We start from the raw sequence: 16953 nt of genomic DNA, 5'->3' as shown, positions 1-16953 counted from the left end.
CAAGCCAGCAGGCTTCTCAAAACCTCTTCTGTTCCAACCTGACTGCCTATCTCCTTACTAGTGATAGAAGGGTGGCCTGTGACCCATTTGTCAAGACTGTCCTTGACAAGTTTTCCCCTTTTAGAGCCGGGAGTGGGAATGTGAGCAGGGAGTGAATGGCCAGACTGTCAACAGCTTGTGGTGGGGGTAGGGGTGGCTGGAGGAAGGCAGAGGTGGAGTCCCTGCCCCAAAGGGATGTGTTGCAGTGTTCAGACTGCTGGTTGCTCCCAACCCCACAGGCCTGACACCTCGCCTGGGACTCCCCAAGGAGAGTCAGCAGCCTTGGCTCTGCTCTCCTCCCAGAAGATGAACGCAGACCTGCGGCTGGCTGGCAGGATCTCTCCTTACCCAGTGAACTCCAGAGCACAGTGTCACCAAGAGCCACCACTTGGGGTCCTGGTGGTACCCCATCCCTGAGCCACCCCTGAAAGTGGTAGGGGGCAGCCATGCATGTCCACCTTCAGGGAGTGGGTGCTGCCCACCCAAGTCCACATAGCAGTCCACTCCAAGTTTAGCAGAGGCTTTTTAATAGGCTCTGGGCACACGGCCCAGCCCTGTATAAAAACACCCCATTTTATTCCAAGGGTGGAACACAGGAAAACAAAAGCATACTTGCTGGCACAGGGGTAGCTTTTCAGTTGGTGGGGGGAGGGGGAGGCATGTTCCCAGGGCCTTCGGAGGGCAGTGGGGGCCTCAACATCGGAGGCATGGGAGTTGGGGGATGCACCCCGGGATTTGAGGGGTGAACTCCAGGAGGCTGGGGGTGGACTCCAGGAGCTGGAGGATGGACCCCAGGAGGTGGAGGGTGAACCCCAGGAGGCTGGGGGTGGATCCCTGGGGCTGGTGGATGGACCCCAGGAGCTGGTGGATGGACTCCTGGGGCCTGGGGGTGAACTGCTGGAGCTGGTGGGTGCACCCCTGGGGCCTGGGGGTGAACTGCTGGAGCTGGTGGGTGCACCCCTGGGGCCTGGGGGTGAACCCCAGCAGATGGGGGAGGATGGACCCCTGGGGCTGGAGGGTGGACCCCAGGAGCAGGGGGATGGACCCCAGATGTTGGGGGGTGGACCACTGGTGCTGGGGGGTGGACCCCAGGAGCTGGGGGATGCACCCCAGGAGCAGGAGGGTGCACTCCAGATGCTGGAGGATGGACCACTGGGGCTGGGGGGTGGACACCAGGAGCTGGTGGGGGTAGCTGAGGAGGGCCGGGGGGCCCCGAGGGTGCAGGCCCACTGGGCGGCATAGGTGGCAGAGGCAGGCCTCCAGGTGGAGGCGGGGGCAAAGACTCTGGCAGTGGAGGCCTAGGAGGCAAACCATTCATCAGCGGGGGTGGGGGCCGCTTCACCCCGGGAGGCCCGGCAGGGAGGCTTGGTGGGGCTGGTGGCTTTTCCATCTTAAAGTGGAACTGGAGGAAAAACTGGAGAGAAAGGAGAAGCTGAGTGGGGCCCCTTGGGACCTTGAACTCCTTCTGGAACTACCCTGGCCTGGAGTGACTCACCTGCTTGGTTTCCCGGTTCCAGTGAGTCCAAAACTTGCCTTCAGCCTTGTCGATCTCCCTGCTGGGAACCTGCATGGGGCGGGGGGTGGGAGCAGAGTTCGGTTCTGGGGCAGTAGGGCTGGCTGACATTCTTGCTCCACTGCTTAGCAGCCCAACAACCCTATAAGTCAGGTCTTACGCCATCTCATTAACATCATGAACCTGGAAACCGGATGTGATCAAGGAACCCCTCAACAGCCCGGCAAGGGGACATATCACTGCTGGGGACACATAAGGGTCTCTGCTTCCTGGCAGACACCCACATCAGGACACCCAGTCCCCCACCCCACAGGGGCTGGCATGCTACCTTGAAGGCAATGGTCTCATAGGGCTCAGCGGCCATGAGCAAGTACTGCCAGCGCCGGTCTGGGGGTTCAATCCGCTGCTCGTAGGCTGACATGAAGCGGTGGCGGGGTGTGATGCCCTCAGCGACCTCAGGGTAATCAATCTGTGGGGACATGACCAGGTGGCAGCACCATCTTTTGGGGGCCCCCATGGGGCCGGAGAGGAACGAGGAGACCTTCCCCTCAGGACAGGGACCCCAGGGCTTTGCTCACCTGGAACAGGAGGCTCTGCTGGCCCATCTCTGTGTCCCTCTGCTTGGTCACTGAAACAGAGGAGGGTCTCAGGGCCAGGCTGGCCTGAAGCTAAGGGGCCCCGGGGCTGGCCTCATACCACCCACCACCAGGAGAGTGGTCTGCAGGGTGGTTGCCTGGCTGGTGAACAGTGGAGTCGCCTGTAGCCAGATGGGCACCGCCCAGGGCCAGGGGCTGGAGTTGGTTCCCCACTGCTCCCACAAGACCTGGGGAGCACCTTGTGGGTGGAGAAGCCTCACTTTAGAGCTTTGGGTTGCTCTCCACACAGCTCCCAGGCTCTCCACCACTTCCCCCACATCTAGGAAGGGGCCTGAAGGGCCAGCTCAGCTGAAAGGCCTTTGGTGGCCTCTTTAGGGCCTCTGCCTGCCAGCCTAGCCTGGGTTCACGAAGTAGGCCTGCCCCAGAACCTCTGCCATCATGTCTTGCCTTCCTTGTCACTCCCAGAAACATGATCCCTGAGGCTCCAGCAGCCCCTTAACTGGCTTCCTGGAGCAGGTGGTCCAGACGCTGCTGCCCATGCAGACCCTCACCCTTCCCGCCCCCCCTTTTCCTCAGGTGGAGGAATTGCAGCTCCGAGGTTAGAGATGAGGGCCTCACCAGGGTCTGCTGCTCCTCTGGTCCCCAGGGGAACCTTTCTGATGGGAAGGGAACAGAGCCGCCCCAGAAGGGTGCTGCTGTGGGTGTGGGCAAGTGAGGACTGTGGGGAACAGTAGTCTGCATGACTCGGGGCTGGGGCCCCCTTACCTTTGTAGCCTGGGCGGCCAATCTTCACAAACTTCTTCACCTCCACCTTGACCTTCTCTGGCGCCGGCTGGGCGGGGGCCTCCTTGGCCTCCTTGGCTGCTCGCCGGGCCCTGCCGGGAGGAGAGATGCGGTGCTGTGGCCCCTCTACACAGGCCGCCAAGGCCATGGACCCAGGTGCCGGGAGCACCCCACCCCCTGCCCGACCTTGAGGCTGGTCTTGGAGGTGAGGGGGTGGGGTCAAGTAGGGTGAGTGCAGGAGGGGCGGGGTGAGGCACTCACAGGTTGGTCTGATGCTTCTTCCCTTGGGTGTGCGCAAGGTAGCTCCCCTAAAATGTGAGAGGGTCACACAGTTCAGGACTCTGAGTGGGAAGTGCCCGGGTGCCTCTGACCGGCCCAGGCCAGCCTCTATCTCCAGGCTGGCACTGGCAGGCCAGGGTGCAGGTGAGGCCTGGTGGCCTGTGGGTAAATCCTGGCATGGATGTGCTATGGGGCCCCGAGATTCTACCTTGATGACCCCCACATGTCAGGTGGTCTCCACTGGGGGCTTTCTGACCCCCCACCCCAGGACACCATGCCCACGATGGTCCCCCACAGAAAACCAGCCCCAAGGCCGTGGGGGAGACCCTCTCATATGAGACTGTTCAGTGCTGCACTGAAGCCTGGAGCTGTGAACCAACTGGAAACAAACCCAGTGCTAGATGGTGAAGGACAGAGGGAACCTCCTCGTCATGGAGGGAAGGAGCCCAGCGTGAGCAGCAAACTAGAGCCACACTAGCCAGACCTCACAACCCAACACCCCTTGGGATCTCCTCATGGAGATCCACTCAAGGCTGTGGTGCCTAGTGGGGCAGGATGGGGGTTGGGGCAGGATGGGGGTTGGGGCGGGATGGGCCGCACCTCATTGTTGTGCAGTGTCAGGCACAGCTTGCACTCGTAGGAGCCCAGGTGGTTCTTCATGAAGTAAGGGTCCTGAGGGGGAAGCACAGTTGTCAGATGGTGGGTAGCATGCTGCCAGTGGCTGGGCTGAGGTACAAGGCCTGCCTCTGTTCCTGAATCCTGGCTCTCCTGCGGTTGGCACTGAGAGGGCACTGAACCCTTTCAGGAATGTCTCAACGCTGAGCCTGAAGAACCCTTAGTTGATTATCTCAGAAAATCCTGAGTTTGATCCCTGGCTTGCACAGCAGAATAAACTCCCAATGGTGAGATGGTATAGACCTGGGTGGCCGCCAGCACCTGTGAGCAACCCCCTCCCTCCCACTCAGGTGTGTATTTAAACGTGCTGCAGCATCTCAGGACCTCAGGGGTCAGATGGTTGTGGAGCACAGCCTCCTGGGGTCCACGGAATCCCTCACCTTGGGGTCTCACTTGGGTGGTTCCGCTCTTAGGGGACACTGGGCCAGCTCCGGGCATCCAGTGTTGGGGGCTCCTGGGCTACTCTAAATGCCGTGGTGCCTAGGTTGGCCCTACATGTCCACAGTGCTGTGTGTGGGGGGGACCTGTCCACCAACAGATAACTGTTGGTCTTCGCTGCCTGTGGTTGCAACGTTATTAACTCACATTGGGCCTCTGAGGCTTCACCACTGGCAATCCCACAGGCCTCTGCCTAAGTAAAGCTTCCTGTGGTAAAAACCCTTCAAACATGGGGCTACCAACAGAAAATGGTCTATGGGGGATAGCGAGAGCTGCTGTTCTAGGTCAAGTGCCCTGGTTCAGAGCAGGACCTTGAGGCCAGAGAAAATGGTGGGCAGGGCTACGGGGCCAGGGAGTACCTTGTTGATGTCGATGGTTTCCAGGGCCAGCTGCCGCAGGCGCTCCCTGCGATCCCGGTTGCTCTCAGAGGAGGAGGCCACACCCCCGCTCCCGGTCTTGCCGCCGGGGCGATGTTGGAAGTCCATGGCGAGGGCCCTGGGGGTTTACCAGACCAGGGGAGAAACCTGCCGAGGCCAAGGCCAAGGCAGCCATGAGGCTGCTGCATGTGAGACCTCGCCCTCCTGGGTTCAGACTCACCCCCACTCTGCACTCTCTCTGCCCTGCCAGCCCCTGGGCCACCAGAAGACTGGGCTGAGGGCCCACGATGAGCCATGTGCACAGAAATGAGGAATAAGGATGCCTGAGGAATGCAAAGGCCCAGAGACCCGAAGTGTTAACGGGGAAGGTGAGGCCAAGTTCTTACTTGTCTCACCTTTTCCAAGAAGCCTTCCCAGACTGCCCTAGCCCATAGTGTTCACTCCCTCCTCGTGGCTCCCTTTCTGCTTATCTACACTTTTTTTTTTTTTTTTGGCTTTTTGCTTCTCAGGGCCACACCTGCAGCATATGGAGATTCCCAGGCCAAGGGGTCAAATCAGAGCTGCCAGCTGCCAGCCTATGACGCCACAGCCAGAGCAACACAGGATCCAAGCTGCATCTGCGACCCACACCACAGCTCACACCGACATCCTCATGGATACTAGTCAAGTCCTTAACCTGCTGAAACACAGTGGGAACGGCTACACTCAATTTCCACAACCTAAATTCTTATTTTATTTTCTTTAGGGCCGCACCTGTGGCATGTGGAGGTTCTCAGGCTAGGGGATGAACTGGGAGTTGTAGCTGCCGGCCTAGGCCATAGCCACAGCAACATGGGCTCTGAGCCATGTCTGTTACCTACACCACAGCTCACAGCAATGCTGGATCCTTAACCCACTGAGTGAGGCCTGGATCGAACCTGTGTCCTCGTGGATACTAGTCAGATTTGTTTCCACTGAGCCACGATGGAAACTCCCTAAATTCTACTTCTCTGGCTCAGCTGTGCATTTGTTGGAGAGAAGGAACAAGTCTACTTACCTGCCCCCTCCCCCCACTGCCTAATGCACAAGAGATGTTTAAGATTTGTTCGCACCTGAGGAGGGCTTTCTGGAGAAAAATACTGAGTTTCTCCTCCACATCCTCGTCAGCCAGGCCCACTGCCCATTTTCCACACTTTCAGGCTCAGACCCAACCTCCAGGCACCTTTCTCTCATCTTACACTGTCCTTGGCTGGCCAGTGCTGGCCTCAGGGCCCCCTGATTTATTTATTTTTTTAAATTTTTTTATTTTTTATTTTTTTTGTCTTTTTGTTATTTCTTGGGCCGCTCCCACGGCATATGGAGGTTCCCAGGCTAGGGGCTGAATTGGAGCTGTAGCCACCGGCCTACGCCAGAGCCACAGCAACGCGGGATCCGAGCCGAGTCTGCAACCTACACCACAGCTCATGGCAACACCAGATCGTTAACCCCCTGGGCAGGGCAGGGACCGAACCCGCAACCTCATGGTTCCTAGTCGGATTCGTTAACCACTGAGCCACGACGGGAACTCCAGGGCCCCCTGATTTAAACTGGTGCTATCATGTCTCTGTTGGGGTAGGTTCCCAGGGATGAGGCCCAGGAGTGAATAAAACCCTCCAGAGACATCCCCATCCCAACCCCAGGGTGCCTGGATGAGCCACCTCATGTGGCAAGGGAGACAGTGCAGATGGGGTTAAGGCCCCTGATTTGGTGGTGATCTTGGATTCCCCGGGGGACCCAGTGTTGTTACAGGGTCTTCATAAGAGGGAGGCGGGAGGGTCAGAGGCAGAGAAAGATGGGAGATGCCATGCTGATGACTGAGGATGGAGGAAGGGGCAGGGATGCAGTGCTTCTGGAAGCTGGAAAAGGAGGAACCAACTCTCTCCTGGAGCCTCTGGAAGGCATAAAGCTCAGTGCGACTTCTGCTAAACTTGTGGTCTCCAGAGCTACATTTTTAAGTCCTGTCGTTTAAGCCACCAAGTCTGTGGTGGCTCACTGCATCGGCCACAGGAGACTAGTGCTCCGGGCACAGGCCAGCTGTACCATCTCCCTGCAGTGCAACTGATGAATTAACAGAAACCTCACATCTGGTGACCAGTGGGGTGATCTTTCAGTTGGCTGCAGAATTAACAGGGCTAGACTTTTTATTCATACAAGTCCAGCCAGGGCCTCTAACTTGTGAATCCTGTAAAGCAAGGTATGAAAGACAACAGCCATCAACCATCACCATCATCTCATAAAACAGTGACCACAAGCCTGTACTGCCCACCACGCTCAGGGCGACACTCAGGGAAGAGCACACCCAGGCGGCCTCCAGCCAGGGACTGATCACACCCGAGGGGAGGCCCTGCATCCGAGTGGCCCTGGGCCCAGCTTCAGCACCAACTCCCTGGCAAGTCAGCGCTTCACTCTCTCAGAAACTGGGATGAAGGGCCTCTTGGCAATGAGGCAGGTACAGTGGCCCTAGGGAAGCTGCGGTGAAGCCAGGCTGAACAGATGGCAAGTCCATTCAAACCTACCTACTGAACAACAGGCAGCCCCCACCCCACTGTGACCAGAAGGCAGGAGTCCCTGGTCCAGAGGAGATCAGGAGTCTTTTCTGGGAAAAGAGTGCCAGAGAAAGTATTCTTAGACTGACGGTTGGGGGCCTGCACCAGCTCCAAAACCTAGCACCTTGCCAGGCCCACTGAGTTCACTAGTTGAAAAGCACTACTTCTTTTTTTTTTTTTGTCTTTTTGCCATTTCTTGGGCCGCTCCCATGGCATATGGAGGTTCCCAGGTTAGGGGTCTAATCAGAGCTGTAGCTGCCAGCCTACGCCAGAGCCACAGCAACGCAGATCCGAGCCGCGTCTGCGACCTACACCACAGCTCATGGCAACGCCGGATTGTTAACCTGCTGAGCAAGAGCAGGGATCGAACCCACAACCTCATGGTTCCTAGTCGGATCCGTTAACCACTGCGCCATGACGGGAACTCCCGAAAAGCACTACTCTTGATGCAGAACTGCTAACAATATAAAGAGACTCAAGGAATTGCAAGTATCAGAAAACAACAACAAAAACCAGTGGAACCTCAATGAAGGAGAATAATATTCTTCAAGATCATGGGAGATGTTACTGCACCATGAAACCTGAATAGCATGCCAAGAGTGAGTTTGGTGAATCAAAACCACGCAGACCCTTTAAAAGAAAAGACATGATAATCCAAACAAAAAATTGAACACAAGTGCTCTAAGGTCAGCCAAATAAAGCTTTCACACAAAACAGAAAAATGAAAAACAACCAACAACAAAACAAAAGGAGGCAAAGCAAGAAACCCTGGACCAAAAACAGAACCAAATGTGGAGAATATTATCAAAGGAATGACATAAGAACTCCAAAGTTAAAAAAGGTCCTAACACAGACACAAACAAAAAGACTCTCAAGATCACGAAATTTTACAACACTAAAAAAAACTTTAAATTTCTACTAGACAGGAAAAAAATGAGAACTGAAATGAGAAATCAGGACAGGATCAGATCCCTCAGAACAGCACTTAATGTAGAAAACATGCTATAATTCCACAGTTCCCACTGAGGGTTTCTTTTTTTGGGGGGGGTGGGGCTGCACCTGCATATGGAAGTTCAGAGGCCAAGGAGTCGAGGTGGAACTGCAGCTGCCAGCCTACATCACAGCAAAGGGGGATCTGAGCTGCATCTCTGACCTACGCAGTAGCTAGCGGCATTGCTAGATCATTAACCCACTTCATAGATATTAGGCGGGTTAACCCTCTGTGCCACAATGGGGACTTCCCTACTGTGGATTTTTAATCCAGAATTTTACTCCCAACTTTTTTATTTTTGTTTTTTAAGGGTCGAACCTACAGCATATGGAGGGTCCCAGGCTAGGGGTTGAATTGGAGCTGAGGCCGCTGGCCTACACCACAGCCAGGGCACCACCAGATCTGAGCTACATCTGCTACCTATGCCACAGCTCACAACAGCACCAGACACTTAACCCACTGAGCGAGGCCAGGGATCGAACCTGCATCCTCATGGATGCTAGTCAGGTTTGTTTCAGCTGAGACATGATGGGAACTCCTACTTCCAAACTTCTGACTGTGGGGGTAAATTAAAGCCATTTTCAGTTAACTGAGAACTCACAATAAATAAATGAGCTGACCTCTTCAAAAACTACTCCTTATGCTCTGATAAAAGGAACGAAAAAGATGGTCAGACTGAAAACTAAAGCCAGACCAGGGTAACCTGGACAGAAGGTTCTAGGACAACCACTCAGAAGCAAAGTGGGGGCTCCAGTCCCAAAAGCAGGATTAGGCCAGCTTTAAGAGGGAAATTTCCATGGGAGAAAGGAAAAAAGAAATCCATCTGTGGGAGTTCCCATTGTGTTAAGGACCAACATTGTCTCTGTGAAGATGGTTGTGTTCACTCCCTGGCCTCAATCAATGGGTTAAGGATCCGGCATTGCATCAAGCTGCCATACAGGCTGCAGCTGCAGCTGCCACTCGACCCCGGCCCAGGAATTTCCACGTGCTGCAGGTGCGGCCATAAAAAAAAAGAAAAAAAGAAAGAAAAAGCCATCCATTTGTTTAAATCTGTGGGAAAACACAACTAATCAGTGTGTGAAGTAATGACACGTTGAGAAAGAAACAAGCAAAACAAAACAAACAAACAAAAAAAACAGGCAAAGAAAATCAGGCTAACAGGAAAAGAAGAAATTAATTAGCTTTGGAGGACGATAGGAAAAACAGCGTAAGAAAAACAATACAGCTGAATACATTGCTTGCCTGAACAGCGAATACTATTTTCAGCCCTAAAAAATAAAACACGATCTGACAAAACTCACGATATCCACATTCAGAATATGGAGGGCGAGGTTGGAGAGGGTGGGTGGCAGATAGAAATGAAACCTCAAACCCGGCGCAGCCAAAAAGAATAACGTTATTTACAAAGCTGCTCTTGGTAGTTCTGAGCTGACAAAAGAACAGAAAAAAGAAGCGATCGGGCACCTAGTGTGACAGGTGGGGAAATCATTTAACTTTGTGGCACCGCTTGCCAAACGGGCCTGGCTAACGGGCCCTGGTGGCCTCGGGTGCGGTGCCAGGAGTTTCGCCGTCACCCCCACCCGTTACAGAAACCAGGTGACTCCCAGACCACATGGCCAGCATACCAACGGGCGACTGCCGGGGCACACGGAAAGCGCCTCGGGAGCTGCCGCCCTACCGGACCGGCATTTATGGCCCGAGCTCCGAGAGGGCGGGGAGCGGGCACCCACTCTCAGCCTGCGCCCCCGCCGACCGCCCCTCGCCCTCTCCCCTCCAGGGAACTCCCGGGGGTCTCCGCCCTAGCCCCTCGCCGCTCCTGACTCGCCTGCGCGGCCTCACTGCCGTAGTCTATTCAGACTCCACCGTAACCGCCTATTCTGCCGCCACAGCCGCCGCGACAATTTCGACAGGCGCACGCGCGCCAAGGGCTAAGGAAGCACTTCCGAGGGCAGGCGAGGCGGGGCCTTCCGTGTGCGCATGCCCAGCCCGCCTAGCGGCGCGGGGCAGACGTTCCGGATGCTGGAGGTGAGTGGCGAGCCGGGAGTGTGGGCCGGAAGCCGAAGTGCGCGTGCGCGTCGGCCCCCACCCTCTCTCGGTGGGCCTAATTCGCGGGGCCACCTCTCGCGGGATAGCGAGTTGCGTCTCGCCCCACCTCCACTTCGCATGCTCCAGGTCGCTTCAGTTAAGGGCGCCATGGGTCGTGGCGGGCCACCTTATTGCATGGTTGTATATGGCAACCGTCCACCTTGCTCACTATCCCGTGCGCCCCGTGAGGGTTCACGTTCTATCCAGGCGGCTCCCAGCACTGTACTGACACGCACCAGTGATTGACAGGCTGAGCGGCCGCAGAACGCGCAGGCGTAGTTGCCCGGGCTGCGCTTCCGGAACGGTGCGGTGGGACTCTTTTGGCGCCGGCAACGGCGCGAGTGGGGACGGCGGCCGGTAAGGCGCGGTTTTCGTTCCGCGTTCCGGGTCCCGGCGGCGCCATGCGCTTTAACGAGAAGGAGCTGCAGGCGCTCTCCCGGCAGCCGGCCGAGATGGCGGCTGAGCTGGGCATGAGGGGCCCGAAAAAAGGAAGCGGTGAGCGGCCCGGGGCGCCCAAGCGGGCGGCAGGCGGGGCTGGGCAGCCACCGAACTCGCGCGAGCCTTCCTTGTTCCCGTAGTGGTGAAGCGGAGACTGGTGAAGCTGGTGGTCAACTTCCTCTTCTACTTCCGGACGGACGAGGCAGAGGTTAGGCGCTGGGGAGGGCGGGGTTGGGGGTAGGGGGTCGGGGCGAGGGCGTGGGGGGGGACCGGAGCCAGGGGGCGGGGCCGGGGTCTGAGGCGTGGGACGGGCTTGGGTGGCTGGAGGGTTCCCCGCACCGCCCCTTACGCGTCCATCTGCCCTCAGCCCGTCGGAGCCCTGCTGCTGGAACACTGCAGAGTCACCCAGGAAGAGCCCAGCGGCTTCTCCATCAGTGAGTGCGAACTGCGGCCAAGCTGCCCGGCCCCGCCCCGGCCCCTCTTGCATCTCTACCGACAAAGTCCATTGTCCCGAGCAGCCCCACTCGCCCTGGCTCCTCCCCGTGGGGCCCAGGCAGAGCTTGCAGCGAGGAGGGCGGGAGGCAAGAAGTCTGACATCAGAGTGGGCGCAGAGTTGTGTATTTCTGAAGAATCATCTCTGTCTCACGCCTCTTCTCTCAGCTTCTGGGGCGTCTTTGGCTTTGGTTTTTTTTTTTTTTTTTTTTTTTTTGTCTTTTTAGGGCCGCACCTCAGGTATGTGGAGGTTCCCAGGCTAGGGATCGAATGGGAGCTACAGCTGCTGGGTTACGCCACAGATCTGAGAAGCCTCTGTGACCTACACCACAATTCACCGCAATGCCGGGTCCTTAACCTGCTGAGCGAGGCCAGGAATTGAACCCACAACCTCATGGTTCCTAGTCGGATTCCTTTCCACTGGGTCGTGACAGAAACTCCAACCCTTGGCATTTCTTATCTTGTAGAAGCGTCACCCCATCTTCGTCTCCGTTTTCACAGGATACTGTTCTCAGGGTGGTTGTGTCCAGATTTCACTTTCCATAACAACACTAGACCTGTGGGTTAGAGGCTCACCCTTCTGCAGTGTGACCTCACCTTAGCTACTTAGGACCGCAGCGACCCCACAACCAGACAGAGTCACGGTCCCAGAAAACGTCTTAAACGTTTTAAGACTTGAACATATATTTTGAGGGGGATACAGTTCAACTCAAAGCCAGCTAGTGGGAGGCAGTGAGCCCAGGCTGGGGCTGGAGGAGAGGACAGTTCTGGGTTGGGCAGAGGTGGGAGTAAGTTGGGGCAGAAGGGGGCTGCTCCCTTTGCAGGCTTTCTAGAGGACCCAGAGAGGAAGTACCACTTTGAGTGCTGCAGCGAGGAGCAGTGTCAGGAGTGGATGGCCGCCCTGCGCCGAGCCAGGTGGGATGTGGGCTGGTCCTGGGGGTTTGGGGCAGAGCAGGTTGCTGTGGGCTCACACCACTGTCTTCCTCAGTTACGAATTCATGCGAAGGAGCCTCGTCTTCTACAGGAACGAGATCCAGAAGGTGACTGGCAAGGTGCGCGTGGGGATGGGCAGGAGCGGTGGGCCTCCTGGGCCCAGGCTCCCAAACCCCTCCCACCACCCCCTACCACCCATCATTCCCCCACAGGACCCCCTGGAGCAGTTCGGCATATCGGAGGAGGCCAGGTTCCAGTTGAGCGGCCTGAAGGCTTGAGTCCCGGCTGGGGATCGTCACCTTTTCTCCTGGGGCCTGAACAAGTGCCCCCACCCTGCTGGGCCATGGGTTTCCTAGCCAGGCTCCAGTTTGCTGTGGGAGGTGTCTTGACTTAAAGACTTCAAAAGCCCAAAGCTGGTCAGGGCAGGTAGGGGCTGCCTTTTTGGAGAAACAATCCAGCAAGCCTCCTTGGGGTGCACTGGGACCTACTGGACTGATTTGGCACCCTAGTGCCACGTGCTGCTTCCAGGGGACGAGTGTCCACTCCCAGGAGCTGTGCCTGGGCACCCAAGGCTGGCGTGCTCTCCTGCGCTATGCAGGCTGAATGTATAAAATTAGATTGTGCTGTGAAGGGCATGGGGCTGCATTGGGGCCACTGTGAATTCTCTTGCTGAAAAGGCAGGCCTTAGCCGGACGCCTGTGGGCAGAGCTGGAAGATTTGCCCTTGGGATGGCCAGTTTGTTCTGTTTAAATAAAGGTACCTCTTTTCCACATGGGGCAGTGGTACAGTGAATGTGGAGAACAATGTGTCTTTTGTAGGCTAGTGGTCCCACTCTGTCAAAGCTGGCTCCTGAGGGAAGTGAGGCCCTGTCCAGGTTCAAAGTTCATGTGCCTGGGAGGAAGGGGCTAGGCCACCTGAACAAGAGGAGAGGAGGTCCAGAACCCAGAGCTAGTAAAGCCAGGGAGGCTGGGACCCTGGTGCTCACAGGCCTTCTGTGTGTGAGCAGGATCTTGTGACGGGTTTTGCCGGTGTTCAGGTCCCCAAGCAGTTGATTTTATTTAGTTCATCAAAAAGGAGGTTGCCCTGGGTGGGCCTGACCTAATCAGGTGTACGCTCTTGAGGGGCTGGGCCTCCCAGAGGTGGGCCCTGCTGTCCACCTTCAGAGCTGGTGGTGTTCCCTGCTTGGTGGATGGGAGAGCAGCCCCGGACCCCCTCCGCTTTCTAGGATTTGACATGTCACAACTAGGAAGAAACACTGCCACCAGACCAGGTTCAAGTGAAAACAGGTATTTTATTACAGCGTCTAGAAGTGGAAACGCAGAGTGTAGTGGGGTTCCCTTGGGAAGAGGGGAGCCAGCGCCCCATCTGAAACACAGGCTACCAGAACAACAAAGCAAAGCCTTACAAACTGAGGTGGAGATGTGAGAAAGCGTGGTTGGACGAGCGAAAGAGAACCAACGGTCGGACCTCGAGCAGGATAAATAACAGCGGTGAGTTTTTAAATAGGTCACGATTCCTAGAGGAAGGGAGGGTCGCCTTAGTTGTTAGGTTTTCCTGAGCAAAAACTGTAGCCATCAGACCTGAAGTGCCCGCGTCAACAGCAGCGGCAGGTCCTTCCTGTGGTCAGTGGCTGAGCTCAGGCCGAGGGTCTGGGACTGGAGAAGAGGCTGAGCTGGGCACCCTGTGCGGCAGGCCCTGGGCCCATGAGGGTGTGCAGAGGACAACTAGGTGTGGCGGTCTCAAGCCCACCCCCCCAACGAGTGACGCAGTGTTTGTGTACAGTGTTGCTTTGTTCCAGACGGGCACTCCTGTTGGCCCTGCAGCTTTTCAGGGAGCCTTGTACTCCTGACACAGGGAGGGGCCTTTTGGAGAGGGGCCTGGGGGTCAGGGCCAGGCCAGCACCATCGTGCCTGGGAAGCGCTGCCCTGGAGGGCAGGGGCAGGGTGGCTGGTCACAGGAGGGGCACTATCTCCAGCCCCAACTGCTGCCTGCACAGGGCTGTCCTGCTCTGCCCTCATGGCCTGTGTCCTGTCCCACAGGGCCTCCGCCCACCTGCCCGCAAGGCTGGCTCTAGACCTCCCCAGAGATCAGGAAGCAGGCCCAGGCTCTGGCCACCAGACAGACCCTTTCGGGCAAGCAGAGGGCTCTGGGCATCCACCTCAGGGGTGGGGTTGTGTGGGCCAGACTGGGGGAGGCTCAAATCAGATCCCCATGGAAGGCCCACCTCCCACACTCCTTGGCTAGTGCCATCTCTGGAGCAAGCACCTAAGGACGGGGCTCTGACCCCTTGCACCCAGCCTTGGCCAGGGCACCCATCTCAAGAGTCTGGGCTCCCTGCCAGCACCTTTGGCCAATGTCCGCCCTTTCAGGGGACTGAGAAGTGCTCAGGAGGCACAGACAACACTGCCCCACCAGGAACCCAGGACCGGTCACAAAAACTATGCAAGAGGGGTGAGAGCCCTTCCGGCTACCTGGGGGCCTCAGGGGATGCCTGCTGCCCGGCCACCCCCAATGCTCCTGTTCCCAAGCACCACCATGGCCCCTCCACATGGGGCAGGTGTCATCCCCAGCTGTGGGGTTGGTGGGCAGACCCTGGGCCAGCGCCACCGTGCACTTTAATAGGAAGGTTTCCCCTCACTTTTCTCTTTAGTTTACTGTGCATTCGTCATAAAATCTAAAAATAAATGAAGTCAAGTCTATGAAATTTATAAATTTTCATCACATCTCTATAAAATACTGTCACCCGTCAGCGTGACTCTCCTGTAGACACACCAGGCACCCACAACTAACCTGCCCGCATTTCCAACCACCACTATGGGAGCCAACCCTGCATGGGTGGCCTGCGGCGCGAGCAGGATGAGCAGAGACGTACAAAAGTAAATGCACTTGTCACACGAGCCAGCCAGGCAAGAGTCGGGTACCAGACCCTCCTCACAGCACCACTCAGAGCGGGTCCCCTCCTTGAGGCTCCGCCACTGCAGCCTTGCCGCTGGTGGACCCGGCCCTTCCTATGCCAAAGGCGGATCCCGGACCGGGCTGCGTCCGTTCACAGTGCTGAGTGGGCGGGCCTTCTCTGAGGAACCGCCTCCACCTGGAGACGCTGCCTTTGGTATAGGAAGAGTGGTGGGGACACACTGGGCAGGCGCTTCAAAGGACTGGTTTGGCGTTGGTCAACCTCGAGAGTCAGCACCAAGAGGACATGGAGGCGCGAGCCTGGCGACAAGATAGCACCGGCCCGGCTGGCGGCGTCTCCGGGCGGGCCAGTCCTTCGGTAGATGTCTTTATATAGATCCTCTCATATATAGTATTTACACTTCTCAATAGGTTGCCTTTACGACTTCAGTGGAATAAAATAAGTCAAAATTGTTTATACTTTTTAAAAAACGATAAATACTTTATCTAAAACTATCGACAGTACAGGCTGGAGCCAGGCCCCAGGAGCCGTCTCCGCAGTTCTGCGCAGCGCTGATTCACAGTAGAGCCTGTCCTCTGGCTTCTGTCCGTCCTTGCCGTCCTGTGGTGGGCGCGGCACCGCCGGCCCGCCCTGTCCTTGCATAGTCTCGCGGTTGAGGTAGAAATCCTAGTTACCTGCGGAGATGGCACGGGAGGAAAGGCAGCACAGTGTTAGTGTCTTCCACGAGCCTAGGCGCTCCTCTGGGCCAGGGGACCAAAGCCGCCTACAGACAGACCAACAGACGGACCAAGGTGGTGGCTTCAAGGACCCCTGTGCTGCGCCCCTGGCCCGTCAGAGGCGGGATGTCCCCATCCCAAGCCTTTGCAGTGTGCGTGGGGTGCTGCCTGGGTTCTGGCCTCCTCTCCCCACCTCCCCCCCGAAACCTTGGAACTGAGTCCCTCCCTGGTCACCACTCTGGGTGTGAGGTGGGTACTGTTCAGCTGGGGCTGCCTGTGATGGGCCTGGGGCAGGGGACGGAAGGCAGTGTCCACCGTGGGCCTGACACCCGACCTCCATGTGCACATCTATCCTCTCCAAGTCAACATCTTCTATGACGGAGCGAGGCCACTGTGCACTAAGCTGTCCTACCTCCTAGGCTTCTGCAACAGGACTGAGGCATAGTCCATCGCCAGGCCTCGGACAAGGCTGTCTGCTGACCTGCACCCTAACCAGACTCCAGCGGCCTCCCATCTGTTTCCATTTAAACACAAGACAGCCAGCCAAGGACAGCAGGCAGGCCCTGAGCTTGGCCCTGGTGCCCAGTTTCCATTTGAGTACTTGCCCCCTGGGCTGTGGGCTCGCCCAGGAAGGCCCCTGTCCCAGGGGAAGTGGATGTAGCACCAGCTGTGGCCGGGCCAGGAGCACCGTGCCCAGCTAACTGCCTGCCCCTCCTAACAGACACCTGCCCTGTCCAGCTCCCAAAGGCGGGCCCTTCCTATGCTGTCCCTTGCAGACCCCACACAGCCAGTCTGAGACTCACAGGCTGAGAGGAGGAGCTGTGCTGTGGTCCTGACTACAAGGCACTGCCCACCGGCCTGGCCTGCCTTCCTGTGTGGCCAGGGCCATGCCCACCCTTACCTACCAGCCCCTAGAGGCAGAGGCCTTTAGCTAATTAAGCCCAACACATGACCCAACAGTGACCACTGTTCTCTGAAGGTCTGCTCTGTACCAGGGGCCTTAAATCCTACTTTAAGGAAATGGGCTAAGGCCCAAGAGCGCACAGAAGGCAAAGCTGGATCCTGAGCTGGCTGGGACCCTGGCCGGCAGACAGCAAGCCTGGGGTGGCAGCAAGCTTGA

At 57.2% G+C, this 16953-nt stretch overlaps 3 protein-coding genes across 11 annotated transcripts in view; 1 reads left to right on the top strand and 2 right to left on the bottom strand.

Annotated features, from left to right (window-relative positions):
• SF3A2 (splicing factor 3a subunit 2) lies at nucleotides 548-10567 on the bottom strand. 2 transcript variants are annotated; one of them, XM_021084194.1, is made up of 10 exons: nucleotides 10081-10191; nucleotides 5218-5376; nucleotides 4683-4847; nucleotides 3811-3882; nucleotides 3193-3239; nucleotides 2914-3023; nucleotides 2131-2180; nucleotides 1881-2021; nucleotides 1535-1603; nucleotides 550-1453 (listed from the first exon to the last, which is right to left on the bottom strand). In XM_021084194.1, the coding sequence occupies exons 3-10, from the start codon at nucleotides 4806-4808 to the stop codon at nucleotides 674-676; spliced, it is 1395 nt and encodes a 464-aa protein (XP_020939853.1). In that variant the 5' UTR covers nucleotides 4809-4847; nucleotides 5218-5376; nucleotides 10081-10191; the 3' UTR covers nucleotides 550-673. The 2 variants fall into 2 exon arrangements, with proteins under 2 accessions (XP_020939852.1, XP_020939853.1); XM_021084193.1 differs by lacking the exon at nucleotides 5218-5376 and having other exon boundaries at nucleotides 548-1453; nucleotides 10081-10567.
• PLEKHJ1 (pleckstrin homology domain containing J1) lies at nucleotides 10279-12996 on the top strand. 2 transcript variants are annotated; one of them, XM_003123020.6, is made up of 6 exons: nucleotides 10279-10835; nucleotides 10919-10986; nucleotides 11146-11212; nucleotides 12095-12185; nucleotides 12259-12322; nucleotides 12416-12996. In XM_003123020.6, the coding sequence occupies exons 1-6, from the start codon at nucleotides 10742-10744 to the stop codon at nucleotides 12479-12481; spliced, it is 450 nt and encodes a 149-aa protein (XP_003123068.3). In that variant the 5' UTR covers nucleotides 10279-10741; the 3' UTR covers nucleotides 12482-12996. The 2 variants fall into 2 exon arrangements, with proteins under 2 accessions (XP_003123068.3, XP_005661412.1); XM_005661355.3 differs by having other exon boundaries at nucleotides 10364-10835; nucleotides 12259-12310; nucleotides 12416-12995.
• Nucleotides 13475-16953, bottom strand: part of DOT1L (DOT1 like histone lysine methyltransferase) — a 62523-nt gene continuing 59044 nt past the window's right edge. For all 7 annotated transcript variants that reach the window (XR_002341703.1, XM_021084186.1, XM_021084185.1 and 4 more), the window contains one exon: nucleotides 13475-15791. Coding sequence is in view for 2 of the 7 variants with exons in the window: in XM_021084189.1 (XP_020939848.1) it covers nucleotides 15784-15791 (8 nt within the window). In the remaining 5 variants the exon portion in view is untranslated. The remainder of the gene's footprint in view (nucleotides 15792-16953) is intronic.

The sequence above is a fragment of the Sus scrofa genome, chromosome 2, assembly GCF_000003025.6.
Source record: "Sus scrofa isolate TJ Tabasco breed Duroc chromosome 2, Sscrofa11.1, whole genome shotgun sequence".
In the NCBI taxonomy this organism is placed as follows: domain Eukaryota; kingdom Metazoa; phylum Chordata; class Mammalia; order Artiodactyla; family Suidae; genus Sus; species Sus scrofa.
The sequence above is the reverse complement of the archived record's forward strand: the minus strand, read 5'-3'. Positions and strand labels throughout refer to the sequence as shown.

Bases quoted from the DNA above. Each gene is read 5' to 3' on its own strand.
- SF3A2 (XM_021084193.1), bottom strand. From the start codon at position 4,808: ATGGACTTCCAACATCGCCCCGGCGGCAAGACCGGGAGCGGGGGTGTG. The intron at 3,024-3,192 runs GTGAGTGCCTCA...TCCTCCCGGCAG, and splicing joins AAGAAGCATCAGACCAACCT to GGCCCGGCGAGCAGCCAAGG. The intron at 2,022-2,130 runs GTGAGCAAAGCC...ATGTCCCCACAG, and splicing joins AGCAGAGCCTCCTGTTCCAG to ATTGATTACCCTGAGGTCGC.
- PLEKHJ1 (XM_003123020.6), top strand. From the start codon at position 10,742: ATGCGCTTTAACGAGAAGGAGCTGCAGGCGCTCTCCCGGCAGCCGGCC. The intron at 11,213-12,094 runs GTGAGTGCGAAC...CTCCCTTTGCAG, and splicing joins GCCCAGCGGCTTCTCCATCA to GCTTTCTAGAGGACCCAGAG. The intron at 12,186-12,258 runs GTGGGATGTGGG...TGTCTTCCTCAG, and splicing joins GCCGCCCTGCGCCGAGCCAG to TTACGAATTCATGCGAAGGA.